Source organism: Engystomops pustulosus, chromosome 8, assembly GCF_040894005.1.
Source record: "Engystomops pustulosus chromosome 8, aEngPut4.maternal, whole genome shotgun sequence".
In the NCBI taxonomy this organism is placed as follows: Eukaryota; Metazoa; Chordata; class Amphibia; order Anura; family Leptodactylidae; genus Engystomops; species Engystomops pustulosus.
Window position 1 is genome coordinate 84,697,973 of NC_092418.1, and position 19,850 is coordinate 84,717,822.

The following is a 19,850-nucleotide window of genomic DNA, read 5'->3' on the forward strand; positions in this document are numbered from 1 at the left end:
GCAGACTCCTATTTTGATGCATTTGGGGCTTTTTTTTCCTTTTTTTTTTTTTTAACAATCTCTTTAACACATCAGAAAGAAAAATAAGTAACGCTTCTATAAACACAAGTGTAATGAGATAATCAGAAAGTATACTGAAAGATCAATGGCTGGAATATTATAGTAACTCATCACTGGGCCACTCAATAGTCCATGGATTTCCGCATGTGGAAGCAAAGAAACGACACCTTAGGGAACATGTTTATTGTGTTTGGGGGGGTAATACATTGGGTGCTCTCTGAGCTACAAAGGGATAAAGGAAATCCTTTCAGTACAAACTGACAAAGGTAAAACAGTATTCACAACAGCGTGTACCACATAATTGGAAAGATTTCTGGGTTTAATACAAATGACATTTTCTAGTAATCTACAGCTAAACTTTAATAACGTCGTCATACAGATAATGAATTAGGCTAAAATGCACTATAATAATATTTGGTTTGGAACGGTATCCTTAGTACATCACAAAATACATTTTGATATCCCAAAGAAGCAAGACTTGCAAGTAGGCATTTTAACATGACTAATCTACAGCTACAAAGTTCTACTCTGGATAGCATTTACCTTCTGGGGCAGTAATAACCATATAGGATAAAAGCAGAGAGAGTAGAATCGGTTTAACATATACACAGAAGTCCGTATTGTAAAGGCTAGAAAGATTCCTTGCACATTGTACAGATGCCTTGTGCTTCTTCACGCTGTACACTTTATGTAGCGTATCTCTTGGTCCACTGCCTGGCTATCCTGTCATGCTCTGCTCTGTTGGTCAAATACTGAGTGGCTATGCTTCCAACCAGGGGATCAGCTACAGGGAAAGAAAAAGAGGTTATTCCGGCATGAAACAGTTTACAAAAATCCTAGTGCAAACAGAAACCCCCAGAAGGTGGATGCAGCGTCGTAAAACAGAACATAAAATGGATGTACATTTTAGAGGACATAAAATAAACTATAATATATGTGAATTCTTACATCAAATTTTTATTTAATTTAGTTTAAACTACTGCATAAAAATCCACTAAAATTCTTTGAGAGATTCCCATTTATAATGACCCACAGTAAGCACAGAGGATTTATGCTGGGCTAACAACAGGAATCAAGACAACCCCCCTCCCCTTCGCACCCAGCAGACAGTTCACCCTGTACTTCCACGTTACAGCGATATAGATTTATGCGCGCGCTCCATTGTACGACTGAAAAAAAATTATGTTAACAAAAATGCTATTTATTTCTCTCTTAAAAAGTCAGACTAAAGCTACATTCACACGATGTATGCCCACCTTCCATAGTACGGCGGGCATACATCGGCACCGAGGAGAGGAGCAGGGGATGAGCGCACGGCGCCGTATTCCGTAGAAAGAGAGGACATGTCCTCTCTTTCTACGGGCTACGAAACTGTACGGTGCTGCAACGTACTGCTCCCGTAAGGCACCTTGAGGCCATAGAAGTGTATAGGGCCCGTATATATGCCCCCCCCCCCCCCCATACGTTCATGTGAATGTAGCCCAAGAAACTATAAAAATCCATCCCATAACCTGCTGGGGTTGAGTCATGTATAGATATGCCATGAATATTGCTGCAGATGTTATTTCACCCTAAAGCCCATTAGCCACAAGAAAGTTTGGTAGAACAAAGCTGCTCCATGTGCTTATGGCATGTAACGAAACACTGAATCTGCAACTACTGAACTAAACTCAGCAGGTCCGTTCAGTTTAGTGATTCTCGCTCTCCACGAGCGCATGGAGCAAGTTTGTTGGACTAAACCCACTCATAGGTAACAGTTAATTAAATACTTGTGACAACCACTTCACCCCTATCTACAGAATAGTGAGTGAGAAGCTAATTGGGGAGGGTCCAACTGTTGAGATCTCCACCAATCACAAGCAGGACCCCCAGCTCTCCAGAGAACAGGGATTCAGTTCTACTGCAGCTGGGTGTAGCTTGCTTGACCTGCAGCTCCATTCAATTTTATGGGAATGATGAAAAGGCAAGCACTGTGCTCTGCTACATCTTCGACTTTCCCTGGTGCATGCTTGGGGTGCTGCTCCACCCAACAGCAAGGATGCGATCCCATGATCTGATCGGGTCCTGGATTACTATAATAAATACTTAGGACCCCTCTTTAACAGAAGGTGTGCCAGTAAGTAGCTTTCAATCAATCCAAACTGTAAAACACAGTCCAGTCTGTCCATAAAATAACAGACTCCAAAAAAAAGGGTTGAAATAAGTTTTCGCGGGCCAATATCCATCCTTGTGATGTGTGGAGCACCGGGCTCCTGGCTATACATAAATACTAATAATTATTCTACAGAATTTCTCTCCTGAACAAAGGTCATTTTTGATGAAGCAAAGCATTGGAGAAGTTGTCCTCCACGTGCACTTGGCAGCATAATCATTTCAATAGAAACATTACTTTACATTAAACCTTTGCCATCTGTTCTTACATTTGTAATTTCAGGGCAGAACATAATTTACCACAGATGGGACAATATGCAATTCAAATGTGGAAGAGGACACAAAGCAAAGTAGCTGCTACAGAAGCCATCTTGGCTGATACCTTCCTTTCTGATGTAACGTTTTCCAGTACTAATACTCCAGTTATAGATATTATCAATAGTTCAATATTTGTTTCTCAAAGTAAATCTAATGTTTACATGTCAAATCGACAATCAAAAAAAAAAAAAAAAAAAAGCTCATGAGAGTAGTCTCTTGCATAATGCATCTAGTTCCTAGTCTTGGATTTGGCCAATTGCACCGTTTATTGATGGGCCTACGGATGTCCCATTTCTGCTCAGTAACAGTCACTGTATGTGGCAAAACTAGTCACTTACGAATCCCCAAAAGTAAACTCTTATTTATTGATATCCCATGATCTGAGGATAAAGCAAGTTGATTCTTAGGATCTGACACATGGGACCCCATCCAAATTACGAGAACAGAATCCCCTACTTATGTAGGAATGAAGCTACAGACGGTCCCCGACTTAAGAAAAAAAATGACTTACTAATGACCCCTAGTTACAGACCGACATCTCTGCCCCCCTGTGACCTCTGGTGAAGCTCTCTGGATGCTTTACTATAGTGCCAGGCTGCAATGGTCAGCTGTAAAGTGTCTATAATGATGCTTATTGATAATCCTTGTTCCTATGACAGCACACAACATTGAACATCCAATTGCCAGAGGGACAACAACATTTTTTTCTTCTGGAGTTACAATTCTAATACAATACAGTTCCGACTTGCATAAGAATTCAACTTAGGTTCTTTAGGTTTTGTTCTTATGTTGTATGTGACTTGGGACCCCTGTATATGTTTGCCTTAAATTCACCTTCAGAGTAATGCAAGACTAAAGTTATTTGCCCCTGCCCAATATTGACTTACCAGGGTTGCAGTCTGTCAAGAGGGAACAAATAGATAGCAAAACTTTTGATATAGTCAAGGCTGGACTCCAGTTGTCTTTCAGAATATCCAAGCAGATTACTCCTTGGCTGTTGATATTACAGTGATAGATTCTGGTTCTGAAAGTGACCTAAAATCAAGCACAACAAAGATCTGTTAGAGTGCTAGCAACATGGCAAAAGTGTACAGAAGGCAAGAAAACAGCCACAAATCACTATTTGTGTAATCCTCTCTGAACTAGAACGGAGCAGTTATACAAGTTTACTGGCCTCAAAAAGTTACCAAAGAGAGCAGAACCTACTTTTCTACAAGCGAGGGCTGAGAGACGCTTTCCATCAATGGCTCCTTAAAGGGAACCAGTCGTTAGAAATTGAGCTAAAGCTACTAGCAGTATGTTGTCAAGCATCTGTCCAGCCTCTTGATGTTTCTTTCATGGCCTCTTGTGGTGGTATCATCCAGAAAATCAATTTTTTATAGTGGACTGTAAATTGGTTTTATTAAGTCAAGGAGGCGGAGAGTTTAACACTGAAGGCAGCTTTCCCTGCCTTAGAATGTACCCTTCACTGTAATTGATGACCCTGTGTCCAGGGAGATCACTGATCAGATTGCGTTTTTTCTGGATGATGACACCAAGCATGGTCATGAAAAAACATGATCTAGAAGCTGTTCAACTGCTATCAAAACCGATAGTAATTGCAAGTATTTGCCCCTCTATTCCATCTCCACATTATAGCTTGTGAATAATCACAACTGATCTGTCGCAGATTAAAGCGCAATTCAGGTCATAGTGTTGAATTTTATGCCAGAGCAAGCTGCCGCCAGATAGAGCAAGGGGTTAGCACCTCCTGATGTACCCGAAGCGACAGGGAGGTGAGGCCTTCAGCAAAAATCTAGATAGAGACACTTCTATCTAGATAACCGTTATATCCGTATCCACCAAGACAAAAAAAACCCCAAAACCAACGCTTCTCTTACTGAACTGCCGCAAAAATCCTCTGCCAACACATCACAGAAAAATATTCCAGGCAAAATAAACTTTTGGATAAAATGCCAAATTTTTTTATTTAATAAAATATTAACAATACTTTTTAGAATAGAAAACTGGGGATTTGGTCATGTTCACATCAGCTTTCCTAAAACACAAAAGGTAGAATTGAATAGACTGACTGCCCTCTGTTCATCATACCATTTACAGAAGTAATAAAACTTTTCTGTGAATGGCGTTTTATTCCTGGCTGTGCCAGATTTACACCGTCTGCTCGTGTCCTGCAGTTTTATATTAGTCTCCTCTCAGTCAGATTTAGTATTGCTGTCAATGGTCACATTACAGTCTCACGCCTCTCAGTTACTGATCCGAGAGAATGTGCACAAGTCTGTACTATGATAGCTCTGGCCAGTTCTCATAGATACGTAGACTCCAACCAGGACAATGAAGGGATGTGGTATCCAAAACTACGACAGAGCAGGAGTTTCTAGACACAACACGATTTGCGAGAACCTGAGCACAACCTCCATGAATACCAGATCAGGTCTCACCAATCCTCTGCCATCATTTCTCAGGTTAAAGCCTGGAAATCACAGGTCACCAGTGTATAATGTCCCCCCACAGACACCAAGCACCTGGGTGAGAGCTCACATCTTACATGAGATGAGGAGTCCCGCTAAGTGCCAGAAACGCAGCAGAAGGGGATCAGCGAGACAAGTAACAAATTAAGTTTTTGCTCTGATAAGTATTTTTAAATGGAATTTTAATTTACCTTTGGTGGCTTGAATGGATAATCGGATGAAAAAGTGATATCCAAAAAAAATACTCCTCCTTCATATACTGATCCTGGTGGTCCCAGAATAGTCGACCTCCATTCATATATGTTGTCTCCCTTTGGGCCAGCACTAAAAGCAGGAAAAAAAAAAAATTACAAAATAAATACCTTTAACCTTTTTTTTTAAGGGAATTAAAGCAATATACAGCAATATCAACGTATGGACCATAATATCAACAGGTGGAACAGTACAAGTTTAAAGTAGACAAAAACATCGTGAAATAGAGGAAGAACAGGAGATTCAGGAGATTTATCAGGGCAAGTCCTTCAGTTTTCTGGCGTAATATAATTGCGGTTACTAGTGCACTGCCAAGTATTACAACTTATTTTCCTCTTTACACCATCTTCTCACTGAGAAGGGGGCCAGTGAGCAAGCTATAGCCTGAGCGCCTTCATCTGCAGGTTTTAGAGAAATTCTATGACGGCTAATGATAAAATCCCTCCCCTACCAAAACATATTAATTTATCACAGCAGCTGGATAAACATTGTGGTTATAAAGGTATATAAATATCAACATTCCATGCATAACAGTATCCCTAAGGGTGGGTGCAATGGCCTATGGGTTTTTATGGAAACACGTGTGATCGGTAACGGGCTTGTGTTTAAATACATCAGGTGCTTACCGATCACATGTGTTTGCATAAAAACTCATAGGCCATTGCAACCTTGCGCTTTCATTCTGTTTCTAAACGGCGTCAGAGATATATGTGTGACCATACCCTTTGTCCCTAGTCTCCTAACTTGACTAAGAAAATCACCTCAGATGAACCAGACCCCTATCGTAAAGCCTGAAGATAAAGCTAGGGGGTCCTACAAAAATCCTTTACAAAGCAATAAATGAGGTCAGAAAAAGGCTAGTGCATTCCCCAGCCAAGGGCACATCATCGCCCCCCCACCACCACCACGCCGAAACAAATCAAAGAAAAATGCAGCATAATTAAAATTTTGGCAAAGTACTTCAGGTATCTGCTGTTACTGAAACAAAGACAAAGTAATCTCTACTTCCTCCACGTTTGGTCGGTAGGTGTGCAGAACATTATGACAACGTTTCTAGTTTGCCCACAACAAAAGTCATCTTTATACAAAGATTTTGAGGCATAAGAAGTCATAAACAGGGTCTCCAAAGACATTATCACACACCAAACCTTCCTCTCATCATCACAGGCAGCGGGCGAGGAGGGATCCTGCAAGCCTTCTTAGGCGATAGTGCCACTGTAGCAAGACATCAGTCTTTGCAGAGTGGATATTTCGGCTTCCCCAGCCACCAGACTAAAATAGTTATGTTGTGCAGAATAGGCCAATATGTTTTTTCTTATCCCATCCTGGAAAATGTGTCTCTTTTGCTACCTTGTAAGGCAGCTCTCTCAACATCAAGCATGTCTTTTAGGAAGCCTAATGACATACTGGTTTGCCTTTAGTCCCACATATCTATTCTAGAAGGAACAGATTCCCAACTGTTGAGAGCACAGTTTCGGTGTGGATGAATCCCTTCAGTATAGCGTAGGGAACAGGTTTCACTGAAAGGCTTTTGCCTAGTATCAGGGAGCAAGAGCTCTGAGTAAGGAGATTCTGTCAATTAAGGCGCCTAGCAGGCATGTGAAGGCTTCTAGACATTGACGTTATGTTGAGCATTCATGTTTTTATTTTAACAAACTGTTATTTTGCGTTGCATGTTCATGTCTTATAGAAAAGTGTAACAAAAATAAATGAGACTCATTGTTTGTTCACAATGCAGGAAATGTAGAGACTGGTAGATGGTCAGCGATGCTCTTCGGCCGGAAGATAGAGTTCCCAGAATCGTATATATCACTATGATGCAAGGACTTCTGTCCTATGATTGGCCCGTGAGGCCTGGGTAATTCAAAGTCAATTGCTGTAAAAGTTACCCATGTGTACAACTTTGTTTTATATTCTGTATTAAGTCTGCTAGACAGCACTGTCCCCAGCAGCATTTAGTCCATGTGATCCCATCAGCGACTAACGGAACAACCGGGATCGTGACAATACAAAGTTGTAAACATATTTTGTTCCGTTCGGTCAGTGAGATTGGGCCATGGACTGCTGTTCTGGTTCCTATGGTTTTACCCGCACCTATTACACTTGTGTGAATATGTGATAAGAGAGATGGGCATAGTTTCTTCTCCATAGCCAATTGTTTTTTCTATGCATATACGCTACAATATGCCAGCATTTGATGAGGTGACACTTTGTAAGACTATTTTAGATTAGGGGGAAGACCAATTTTACTTCCACTTTCCACACAGATGAGCCGCCAAGTAAAAACTGTGTGTAGAGAGAAGAAGTTTTATTTAGAAAGAGATAAACCATCTATTATCTATTATTTCGGAGCCCTACTGAATCACATTATATATACAAATGATTAAAGTTCCAGCGTATCATATTCACAATCCCTCAGACTCCACACTGAGAATCCGAGGCGCAACGAGAAAAAAAAAAAAAAAAAAAAAAACCAACACACTACAAAAGAACGCGAGTCCTTAAAATCTTTATTTAAATGAAACGTGGAAACCCCTTTTAGTCTAAAGCCGACTGCTTGTACTTGTAATTTTCTTATTTTATGTGCCTCAGCCTACTAAAATGCAATAGAAAGCAGATGGAGTGACCTTAGGAGGTGAACTACCTGCTATGTAAACCTACAACGTGGGCTTACGTTGTATCACAATAATGATTTGAGAAAAACTTTTTAAATTCCAGGACATAGAAGATATGACAAAGGGTTCAAGTACATAAAATAAGTGCAATGAACAGGCTACTAGGCGAATGGTACAGGGCCACATAGGACATGAGTAGGGGAGGCTAGGTTGGGGTGGCACAGGACAAATCACACAGCAATTAGGGAGCCGAGGAGGCCTGGTGTAGATATGTGGGGATGGATTATACAAGGCAATGGGTTTCCAAATAAAGGGACGGTCACTATAAAAAGAAGCAGACAGAGGTAGAAGGGGTTAATACTGGATTTGGCCAGAGACATGGGGTGGGGGGGGGGGATTTACTGAGATTTGCACAGTTCACTTTTTTATCATAGAAGAGTGTATAAAATGCTAAAAGTTATTTAAAGTTTCATAGCTGTTAATTTGAAGTAATGAAGGGATAAAATCTACACTAGATATAAGAGAAAGAATGTGTGTAATATGCAGCTAGTGGCAATAAAATGTTGAGAGGAGGGAGGAATTTATTAATCCACTAGTGACCATCTTCTGGCCGGAGAGGAAAATAGTTTGTGCGCCAAGTAAGACTGAGCGATATTCTGGTGCTACTAAAAGTAGGTCTAAGGGCCAATTCACACGGCCGTGATCTGGTCTCAGGATTTGGGGCCAAATCACAGCCACATGTTCCTCATGGAGGGAGGAGGGGTGAGGAGTGCTCACCCTTCCTCCACCCAGACCGGTTGAGTTTTACTTTGATGGTTCATTCAGACGTCCATGTGCTTATCCAGAACGGATCTCGGTTGAGTACACAGACATCTGAATGAACGCTAAAGTTGAACAGTTTTTTGTTTCAGCAGATTTATCACTGTAATGATAAATTCTGGGGTAGTGCAAGACTAGCGTCTTCTAGCTGTATACTGGCGGACCATAAGACATATTGATAAATCCCCCCCATAGATGTTGGTTACACCACCTCATCAGTAAATCCTGCATTTTTCCCCCCATTTTCTCATGCAGCACAGGACCCGTAATATCTAAGCAGTTTTTTATGGGGCTCCATTTCTACAAAAATTGGCCAAACTGATATAAAAAATAGGGACTATGGTTTCCTTATTATTATTATTTTTTTTTAAATCTTGGTTCTTCTCCCAGGTGTTAAAATACGGCCAATGTGTCTGGTAAATCAGGCGTCAGATGAAGGTTGGATATATCTGCGGTTCTCACCATTAGAGGCCGGAGCAGAGTCCTTCTTATACAGAGAGCACCCATTTACCATCAATGATTCCAGAATCCTTCTGCTGCAATCTAAGGATTGTTGGAACCCGCACAGAGCAACCACAGAAATCATTGTTATCTTCGGATGGTCAAATATAGTAGTAATGTTACAGCCAAGTGTTCCAGGAAATCAAAGAATATCCATCCTCTGCTTCACTGGAGAGTCATTCAGCATTTAACTATTTCTCTGCACTGCACAAGGATGTCTATGGCTACAACACACATGGGTAATGTGCTGCATCCGCTGCTATATGTTTAGCAAACATGAATAAAATACAGCCTCCATACATACAATGGCAGGACGGATCAGCGGGCCAGTCATTGAATATATAACAGGCTGTCACGGTCTTCCTCAATTTACGTAAATCTGCTGCGAATAACCACACATCATTTACAAGATATTATGTCCCGTAATGTGTTTATTTTTACAGCTGGAGCTGCATTATGTCTAATAAATCACAGTAAGGGCTTCCAGTGCACGCTGCACTGATGACATTTACCCAAGCTTAGATTTACAAATGGCTGACACGTGACATTAATCTAACGCAAAGATTGGAAGTCATTTGTAATGCAGTTATAATATCTACGTGAAGGTCGTACTGCAGTGATTACCATGGATTGGATACGGAAACTAACAGATCTGTTGTTGTAAATTATGCTTAAAATACGGAAATGTTAAAAAAATAAAATAAAATGTATCCATATTGACAAACACCAACCTCTATGGATCAATTAAACTTCAAGGGAACCTGCCACCAGATTTACCCATTAATTTACTAAGCCTCTTATGTAGCGTATGAAGTGTGTAAATTGAAGTGTTCCCTCTTTTATGTGAAATCTCACCCATTTACCTACAAAGAATGGCCGCCAAAGTAAATGAAAGAAAATGATCAGTGAACTATATTTTGGCCTAGATGAGTCAAGTTTACAGGCTGCTGGGGGTGGGAGTCAATTCAGATGTCCTCATCTTCAGTTCTATAGGACCTAGAAACATGGTGTCCTCAGATATCATAGTTAAAGACATAGGGGGGAGATTTATCATGCACAGGCGCTTGTGCTTAGGCCTCCTGAAGTGGGTGGCAAATATTTCTACACCAGTCCTAACTGCGCAGCAAGTGCAGGAACGCCGCAAGAACTGACCGCTCCCCCCCCCCCTTCCTGCACGCCCCTTTATGTGGAAATACTGTATTTGGCCAGCAATGCCATTGTTTCAAGGCTTTTACACCAGCTCTGATAAAGATCCAGTTCCCAACTATGTGGGACATTTATCTGCATTGCACATTTCTTACTATGTGTGTTTAACTGCCTGTATCTGCAGTTCTGTAAGTCACAGTACCACAAGCCTGATGTGATATGAATGAGGAGATTTTTATTTTTAAAATTACACCAAAAGTTTCTAGGTACTATAGAACCAGAGTGACACTACCCCTGTAGCCTGTAAACTTGACTCCTCTCTGAAATAATAAGACTTGATGTGAGATTCTAGAAAGGGCATTTCATACCCTAAACTTTATCTTGGACGAAGCTGGACACGGAATCTTTTTTCCTCATTTGCTAAATTGATGCGACCCGTGCAGTAGGGAAGTCCGTGCCTCGTTGGATTTCCTCAAACGGTTTGAGGTGAGCAGGACTTTCTGTTGTTTATCCATTTCATACCCTACCTGGTGGGGGCTGACAGTGCCATGAGGTAAAATCTTGGTCTGGCGTCCCTTTAGATTTCCCATACTCAAGATCTGTTCTTTCCTTGGTCTGACTGGAAAGATTTCAGTACCACATTACAATGAATGCACACGGACCCATGGACTTTTACAGAATTCAGCAATCCAAGCTGTAAGCAGGCGATGAAGACGTAATACAAGGTCTACTATGTGCTACCACGAATACAGACAGAGAACCAATGTATAATCGGTTAGTGTTCTAATGCTTATGAGGGCATATAGCTGGAGTGATTGGGCGATTAAGTCATGTGACAATGCTATGTGACCAATGGGGGCTCCATCAACTGGCAATGCATATTTTATAACGGTTTGTGTACGGTCTCATAGAAGGGACATGCTACATACCGAAAAGAAATAGAGAACATGACAATCCCTTTCAAAACGTACCGCAAGGAATGTAGCCAACATGGATTTATTATCAGAGCCGTAAAGGGATATTTTTATTACAGCTCAGTAAACACTGGTGTTGTTCCAGGAATTAGAGCCACAGCACAAGATCATAGCATAGCATGATTATTCTTCACTGAAGTCAATGTGTAATATAATCACTACAAAAACCGTACACAACACGTACTACAGCATCTAGAAAAAAAGTAAATAAAAAACACACAGACTTATAAGACGGAAAAATTTGGCTATATACACGAATGAGTCAATTCGCGTCCATGAAAACCAGACAGACATTTTCGGAGTAATCTGTGAATAGTTCTGACTAGGGCACACAATACTTTTTGATAAGCTACAGCACAAAGGGGTTCCGTTAATGTCCCCCAAAGCCCTTCTCGCTCATTAGCATAGTTTTAAATTAGCTGTGGTAGGCATCTTTGAAATCACTCTGGAATTCCTCTACGGCCCCATGCACACAACCTTTTTAAATTGGCCCCATGCATTCCAATGGGAAATACAGCCATCCATGCAAGGGGGCCGGATGCAGCCTTTGGGCGTGCCTAATTATGCAGCTGAGCTCCCCTTGTTCCAAACTCAATAGCATCATTTGTAAAACGTATTTTTACACCAAAACGGCTCTCTTCCTGACCTTCACAACACTTGAGATGTAGGCTCAAAGAAAATCTAGCTTGTATGTTCAAGGTCCAAGATCCTTGGATATGGACAGACACCAGAAAAAGGGGGCACTATCAGGAGGAGCTGCAGGAAAGGAGACAGGTTAGACCTGGGGATGCTGGAAATAGAAAAAGGGATATTACAAATGTTCCCTTGTCTTATGCACTGTATTTCTTTTCATCATAGTGAAAAGGCCTGTACCCAAATTTAAGCCAAGGTACCACAAAGAAAATAAAATAAAACACCACCTGAGAGCCCCCTTAAAGATGATAAATAAATACTCAATACATACTTTTGGCTTCTTCTGCCCTACGGCTGTGTGGAGAAGATGGAGGTAAGTGTAGAGTTTATTTAAAGTTTAAACTCTTTTGCCGCGGCCCGAGAACGGGTGTTCCAGAACTCAGCCCTGGGCCACAGTCGGGTGGTTGGGAACCACTACCTCACACTACAAGGTTTCCATATTACGCTGTGCATTTGCAACGCTGCAAGTATAGAGCTAATCTGTAATGTGTGAAGTCACTAGAAAAAAGTATTCCAAAATTTTTAATTGCACAGATAAAATTTGTGATGCTGGATGATAAATCTTGGGTAGCAATGTGATGAAATCTGGTGTAGTCCAAGCCTGTCTAGTCATACACTGAACCTCATATTTCTTATGAGGATGCAATGGATGAACTTGATGCATTATGTGATCCTACCCAAAGACTTTACAAATCTTACTTGAATATGTGTAATATGTAAATGAAGAAAATAGTTTTTGCAGTGGGAATTTACTATTTACTTAGGATTTACATCCACAGCCGTGATTGTAGGCGCCCATAACACACACATTCCTACGTTGCGATGGCGTGATGATGTCTGCCGTTCACCAGGATTCCTATTAATGTGCATCATGTAGAGAGGACCAAAAAAAAAAAAAACACAACACACGAATGAAATCTTGTGGCATGTCAGAGGATATGGGAAAATCCCTATCAATGCTTCGGGCTGATCCTGGCAGCAGGTTTCAGTAATGACATCTCCTTAAAGTGAGCAGAGACAGGAGATAAATCTCATCGCTGTGCAGGAAGGTGATAATCCCGCATTGCACAAAGCAATTTTAAATAGGCGTAGTGTGCGAGTATATTAAAAAAGAAAAATTAAAGCCATGTCGCTAGCAGATGAATCCAGACAAACCTTCAATACAGAGTAAATTATAAATTGTAAAGTGCACGATATTTGCTACCCATTAGTGACCTCGGAGGTCTAACATGTGAAAAAAAAAAAAAAAAAAACACGAACACACACACAAATTTGGAGGAAGAAGTGTTTGGCTGGTTTTCTAATGTTTTTCTTCTGCTGTTCTTAATGTGCAGGGAACCTGTCACCAGGGACATCATTTTCACTAAAGACAGGTTACAGAAGCCCATTACAGCTGCTTTGCAAATCTGCCTTTCTGCTTTCTCTATGCACTTACATTACAATATAAATTGTGTATATTGGGTTGGATGAATTTAAAAAAAGCACCACATCACATGTCTGTGCTGCTCACTCCTTAGCTCTCAGCACAAACAATTCACATGTTTTTTTTTTAAATGCACCCAAACCAAAGCCCAACCACTGGGACTACACAGAGGATTCTGTCAGGGTGCAAGTTATAAACACACAATTATATTGTAATCTAAAGTTCTTAAAAGAAAGCAGAAAGGCAGATTTAATGGGCTTCTGTAACCTGTCTTTAGTGAAAATGAGGTCCCTGGTGACAGGTTCCCTTTAATGTGACATTTGAGTGAGTGCATTCAAACACGTCTAGACTAATAAGTCATCGATATTACTGGGTTTTGCCGTTGATAGGTTGCAATAAAAAACATAATTTTACATTGATAGGCTGTTTAGATTCTGCAGGTTTTGCAGGAACCTTTTGTGGAAAAAGTCACAATTAACACTCGGGATGTAGGACTTTTTAACCACCAATAAAATCAGATGCAAAAGAAGGCCACCAGCTAGGAATAAAGAATGCTCTTGACAAGCCAGGAGTAGTGATAAATTCCCCCCCCCCCTCCAATTATTCTTTGTGGTGAAACGGAAACTCAATATTACTCTTAAGGTAAATAGCGTCTGGAATGGATCCCGAACTGGTGGTTCAAAGTCTGTATTTTTTCTACCTGTGAATTCTTAGCAAAGAAATCCAAAATAAAACAAAAAAAACCCCAAATAATCTGAGACCTGCTCTGAGAAAGACCCTCATCAGCTTTGCTGGACCTTGGAAACTCATTTTTGTGGCTGATCTCTGCCCCACAAATCCCAGATCACTCTCCGTTATGCACAAACTAGGATGTGATTCAGTTAGCGGTAAATCTGGCCAATTTGTAAGACGTTCGGGCAGAGGACTGCTCTCACTACAAACTACAAATCCACATTATATTCATTTTATTGTTGTAGTTAGTAGGTTGTAAAATCTCTTTGCAGCAAGCAACATGCTTTGGCAACCCCTCGGATGCAAAATGTGGTAATGATCTAAAACTAAACTCTTGTTCAAGGACCATATCGGTTTATTACCACAATATAATACAATATCATTCCATCCACAAAGTAACATTTTCCAATGGAGAGAAGAGGTTACATTTCAGCACGTAAGCGACATGAGTTTCCACGACAAATTTGCTTAAAGGTTGAATGAGGTTTAGTATTTATTTCCTCCTCACCACAAACGCAACAAAAACCCCATCACATATCTTCACGGCAGGAGGAGGCTGCATCCGATGGCACAGGCGAGGCGGTATACAGAACTACGAGACAAGAATCTAACTCATTATGCCGGGCTCAAGGACACGGACCCCCATTATAACTCATTGTCAGCAGCGCTAATGATATTCAGATGAATTATGGCTGGAGAGGTCACTAGAGCTATGACAAAAGATGCATTTGAGAGGGTTTGGATTACACTAAACCTTAAAGGGAATGAGAACCATAGCTGTCCTCACAGTCTGCAGGATTTTTATTAGACTGCTTTGCTTTGGTAGCATGCACAAAATGCTGCAGATTTAGAGGGGTTGTCCAGAGGTTTTAAAAACAGCGCCACATTTGACCATGGCTTCAACTCTATAGAGTAGGATGAAGATCAACTACAATTCTGCACACTACCCGCGGTCAAGAGAGCAGACATGTTTTACCCTCCAGAAATCCCTTTTAGCTGCATGATTTGTCCCATCTTGGACTAAAAGCTGGAATGAGGGCACAATACATAACAAAGGAAGCATCTTTTCTTAGTACAGACAAGACAAAATGTTACTGTTCCAACCAATTGACTTGCAGCTGCTCACAGAAGAAGGAGCACAAAGAGAAAAGAGGAGGAGGAGCAAAAATGAGGAAGAAGTGCAAAAGGAAGGCATGGAGAAGAAGCTGTTGAAAGGAAGAACAGGAGGATGGAGGAGGAAAAAGAGAAAGTCCCCTCCAGGACCAGAATACTAGCATGTCCATTCATAATGTAATGATGGTTGTTATGTAATTAAGCTAAAAACTATTAAACGAACCCTGGCATTAAGGTGCAGTCACATGTTGCAGTTACAACTGCATTGCAATCAGTTTTGAGGTGGTTTTAGGTGAAGTTTTGTTATTTTAACAGCTCAAAGACATGAACTGAATGGGTGAATCTGATTTTGAATGGGGAAACCTGTTCAAAAATGTATTTCACTTATTAAATTAAAGCGGTTTTCCCACGAAAGAACATTCTCGCAATTCAATCCCCTAGTGATGTTAACACAATAAAGATCATTTTAACCCCTTCCTTTATAAAGTTACCCAATTTATTGCCATTTTAGCTCCTATCACTTCCTAGGCTGCTCACAGCAAAATACCAGGGTGTGAGCAGACACGTTATGCTCTATTTAGTTCTGTGGGGTGACAATGTGGTTAGATTATCAGGGTACAGGTGTATATACACTTTCATCTGGCTTCTGACATTGTACTGATACATAGAGAGAGATGAGAAAGATCAGAGATGAGAGAAGCATGGTGCCTATTACACAGAGACTGACAGACTTTTACATTGCCAGCACTGCAACATCCCACAGATATCTGCCTGGCTCCACCTTCCCCCGGATCACTTATCTCCTTGTAGGTTAGCTCCCCACATGATGTATTTTTGCTTGCAGGGAGTAAGTATCTATGTCTGGATCTGTGAAATGCTGTTGTTTTTTGTTAACAGTGAATTAGAGAATGTGTTATTTTGTTATCCTAAGTACATACAAGAAACTTGTCTTGGGAATACCCCTTTAACAAAACTCAACCTAAAACCACCTAAAAACTGATTGAGATTCAGTTTTAACTGCAAAATGTGACTGCACCCTCAATGTGTGTAAAATATCTTGTTAACCAAAAATGTTCTCAGCTGAGAAAATAACTTGTTGTAGAAGGGAACTAAATTGGGGCCACTAAACCACCAGCATGCTCTATTGCAGCTGGGGTTTACCCAAACCTGGGAACACCTGTCCTACAGTTTCTAGGTTATATAATATCACTTGATAGGACTGAGGATGCCAGTATAGGAACTATAAACCCCTGCTGCTGGTTCCATTACCACAAGCCTGTAGTTGCACGTCTCTTTGAAGTAATATTCTTGGTTTTATAAAACACAGATTTGATGTGATCCCTGGTGTCCATCACTTTCGATTAATTACGCTTCACTCTTGGATGATGGCAATCTGCCATCTGCATTGCCCACAAAGGGATGCCAAGCCAACATCTGGAGGAAGAATGCTAAGAGCAAACAATGCTGTAACCTACACAGAAGCAATGCTCAGAAGCAAACGCAAACCAATACACTCACAACACCAAAACCCCTTCACATTGCAGTGCCATATGCATTTGAAGACTTCCCATCACAAGTGTAATATGCATCTGTCGACCACTTCTTACCAAAAGTAGAGCAAACAAAATACGCCCCTGGGACAAGAGTGAGTATATTCTATTCCTGCACTGATCACAATGCAGAAGTCGCGGAATCCACGTTAAAGCAGAAAATATAGTCCACTATGGATTTGGTTGCTGGTTGTAACTGGGCTTACCTGCACACGGTAAGTCAATTCTCAGCTGTGGACAGTATTGTTGGTTTTTCACAGCCGGTTTGCATTATTACAGCATCAGTTATTCAAGATCCCTCAAACTATAGTCTATGAGTGATCCGTGAGAAAAAAAAAAAGGGGTTGTAAGTCACTCATTAACGGATCGGTCACACGGTCCATGAATATAACAAAGTATGGACTTAAAATGCAGAAAAGTGCCGTCTATTCCTAAAAAAAAAAAAAAAAAAAACACACACTGCAACACACAAGGTCATGTATGTCGACCCTTTCAGCTCCCTTGGGTTGGGCCACAGACAGATAAAAAAAAAAGTATATATACACTCCTAAAAACATCCAGTTTCCAACATTTTGCCTCATTATGAAGAGCTACATGTCTAGGTTTTGCAGTAGCTGGACTATCTATAATGCTGACCAATGGTTCACCCTGTATGGATCGATAAAGATCTATGACCAGCAAAGAACATACAGGTGCCCTCCAACAAAACTTAATAGTTTTGGAAAGTAATATTTAAATAGCCAGGCATTTTCATAAAATGTGCATCAACAGCCTAGATATATCTCATGCAAATTATTACGTGCTAAAAATGGTAAAATTGGGGAAAAAAAGTAACTTGACTCCTGTAATTTCGCACTTATAAAATTTACTCACTCCATTAAAACTGTGCTTATTGAATTGTCTATTTGCATTTTGTTCCAAAGCGCCGCTTCCCTCTAATTAGACGACGTTCTGTTTCCTATTATTTGATTTTCCAAATCCGAAGAAAGTTGCCATATCACAGCGGGACTTCTCTTGTAATAAAATAATAAAAGGCTCTTAGGGCATCAAACTGCTCGAAGGATTAAAAAGTGTATAGCAAGTATAGAAAATTAGAAGAAAAAAAAATTTCATAAAGTCATCAATTTCCATAGCGGGCGTTTACATTTTACTATTAGTATTCGGTTTAAAAATAATCGGAGATAATACTACCGCTGAGAAAAAATGATTCCTAATGACCTTGACATAGTGCTTCTGTGAAGTGATTAAGTAACTCATTAAGATGAATGATACAGACATTATGGATATTACGGAGCGGCATATTACCATGTAAAATATGGCCTCGTTCCTCCGATGGAATAATCCACAAACCATTCCAGATAAAACAAGTTATTTAAAGCAAGAAAAAGAAACTGTGTATTTCTATTACACTAAAGAAAAAAAAAAAAAATCACAAAGGATTAGCCACGTTAATGCTTCGCTGCCTACTTTAAGCAATTTCTCTAAAATAAAATATATCAATCATTCCCCCGCTATTCACTAAAGAGTTTTATAGCCTCCATATCTGAAACACTCAAAGTTAATCCTCATTATTATGACAAAGCTTCTATCTTGAGAAATCCTCTAATTAAAATTAACCAGGCGGCTGCCTCCAATGATCTGCACTCCTGATGTAATGCGCGTGTTACGGCAAGACACCATCAGAAGGGCTTAGGCCGATGGCCACCAGAAGAAGGGGTTTTGGGGCATTACAAAGTGATGGAAACACCATTAGTTTTATATACAAGATTTGCACAATGAGTTTATTATTGCAAAATTAACTTCAGAAATTTATAGAGCACGTTTGGCATTTAAAAGTTCTGGAAAATATGAAGAAGAGGAAACAGCGGCCAAATATATTTACTGGTAAACCTGCGATTGTGGGAGAAAGTAGACACTAGAGGGTTTCTCCTACAATGTAAAAAACGGCCCTCTTAAAGGCTTCTGTTCCAGTGCAAGTCCGACAAATAGCACAGAGACATTCTTTCCATGGTTCCATGTGTGAGACAACTACACGGGCTGCAAAACTCTGAGCAGATCCTATACTTCCTGTATTTGTGGCTCAGGTAGTCTCTACTTCCACCGGGAACTAAGTGGACCTCAGATGCCGTGGATACACAAGCTATGTTAATGAGGTCTTACAATGTAACCATCACCCTACCACTGCCAGTGAAATGGCTAATGCCAAGTCATATAGAGTCCCAAGAGTGAACAGTACCATTACTTGTTATGGAGATTATACACTATTACAGCCAATATACACTCACCGGCCACTTTATTAGGTACACCATGCTAGTAACGGGTTGGACACCCTTTTGCCTTCAGAACTGCCTCAATTCTTCGTGGCATAGATTCAATAAGGTGCTGGAAGCATTCCTCAGAGATTTTGGTCCATATTGACGTGATGGCATCACACAGTTGCCGCAGATTTGTCGGCTGCACATCCATGATGCGAATCTCCCGTTCCACCATATCCCAAAGATGCTCTATTGGATTGAGATCTGGTGACTGTGGAGGCCATTTGAGTACAGTGAACTCATTGTCATGTTCAAGAAACCAGTCTGAGATGATTCCAGCTTTATGACATGGCGCATTATCCTGCTGAAAGTAGCCATCAGATGTTGGGTACATTGTGCTCATAAAGGGATGGACATGGTCAGCAACAATACTCAGGTAGGCTGTGGCATTGCAACGATGCTCAATTGGTACCAAGGGGCCCAAAGAGTGCCAAGAGAATATTCTCCACACCATGACACCACCACCAGCCGGAACCATTGATACAAGGCAGGATGGATCCATGCTTTCCTGTTGTTGACGCCAAATTCTAACCCTACCATCCGAATGTCGCAGCAGAAATTGAGACTCATCAGACCAGGCAACGTTCTTCCAATCTTCTACTGTCCAATTTCGATGAGCTTGTGCACATTGTAGCCTCAGTTTCCTGTTCTTAGCTGAAAGGAGTGGCACCCGGTGTGGTCTTCTGCTGCTGTAGCCCATCTGCCTCAAAGTTCAAC

The 19,850-nt window shown here is 40.7% G+C and overlaps 1 protein-coding gene across 1 annotated transcript in view; it reads right to left on the minus strand.

The window, feature by feature from the left end:
* Positions 1–228: 228 nt before the first annotated feature.
* UBE2E3 (ubiquitin conjugating enzyme E2 E3) overlaps positions 229–19,850 on the minus strand; it is a 42,708-nt gene continuing 23,086 nt past the window's right edge. The window contains exons 4-6 of the mRNA XM_072121584.1: positions 5,192–5,324; positions 3,417–3,564; positions 229–844 (exon numbers count right to left, since the gene is read on the minus strand). Of these exons, the coding sequence (XP_071977685.1) occupies positions 747–844; positions 3,417–3,564; positions 5,192–5,324 (379 nt within the window). The 3' untranslated portion in view covers positions 229–746. The remainder of the gene's footprint in view (positions 845–3,416; positions 3,565–5,191; positions 5,325–19,850) is intronic.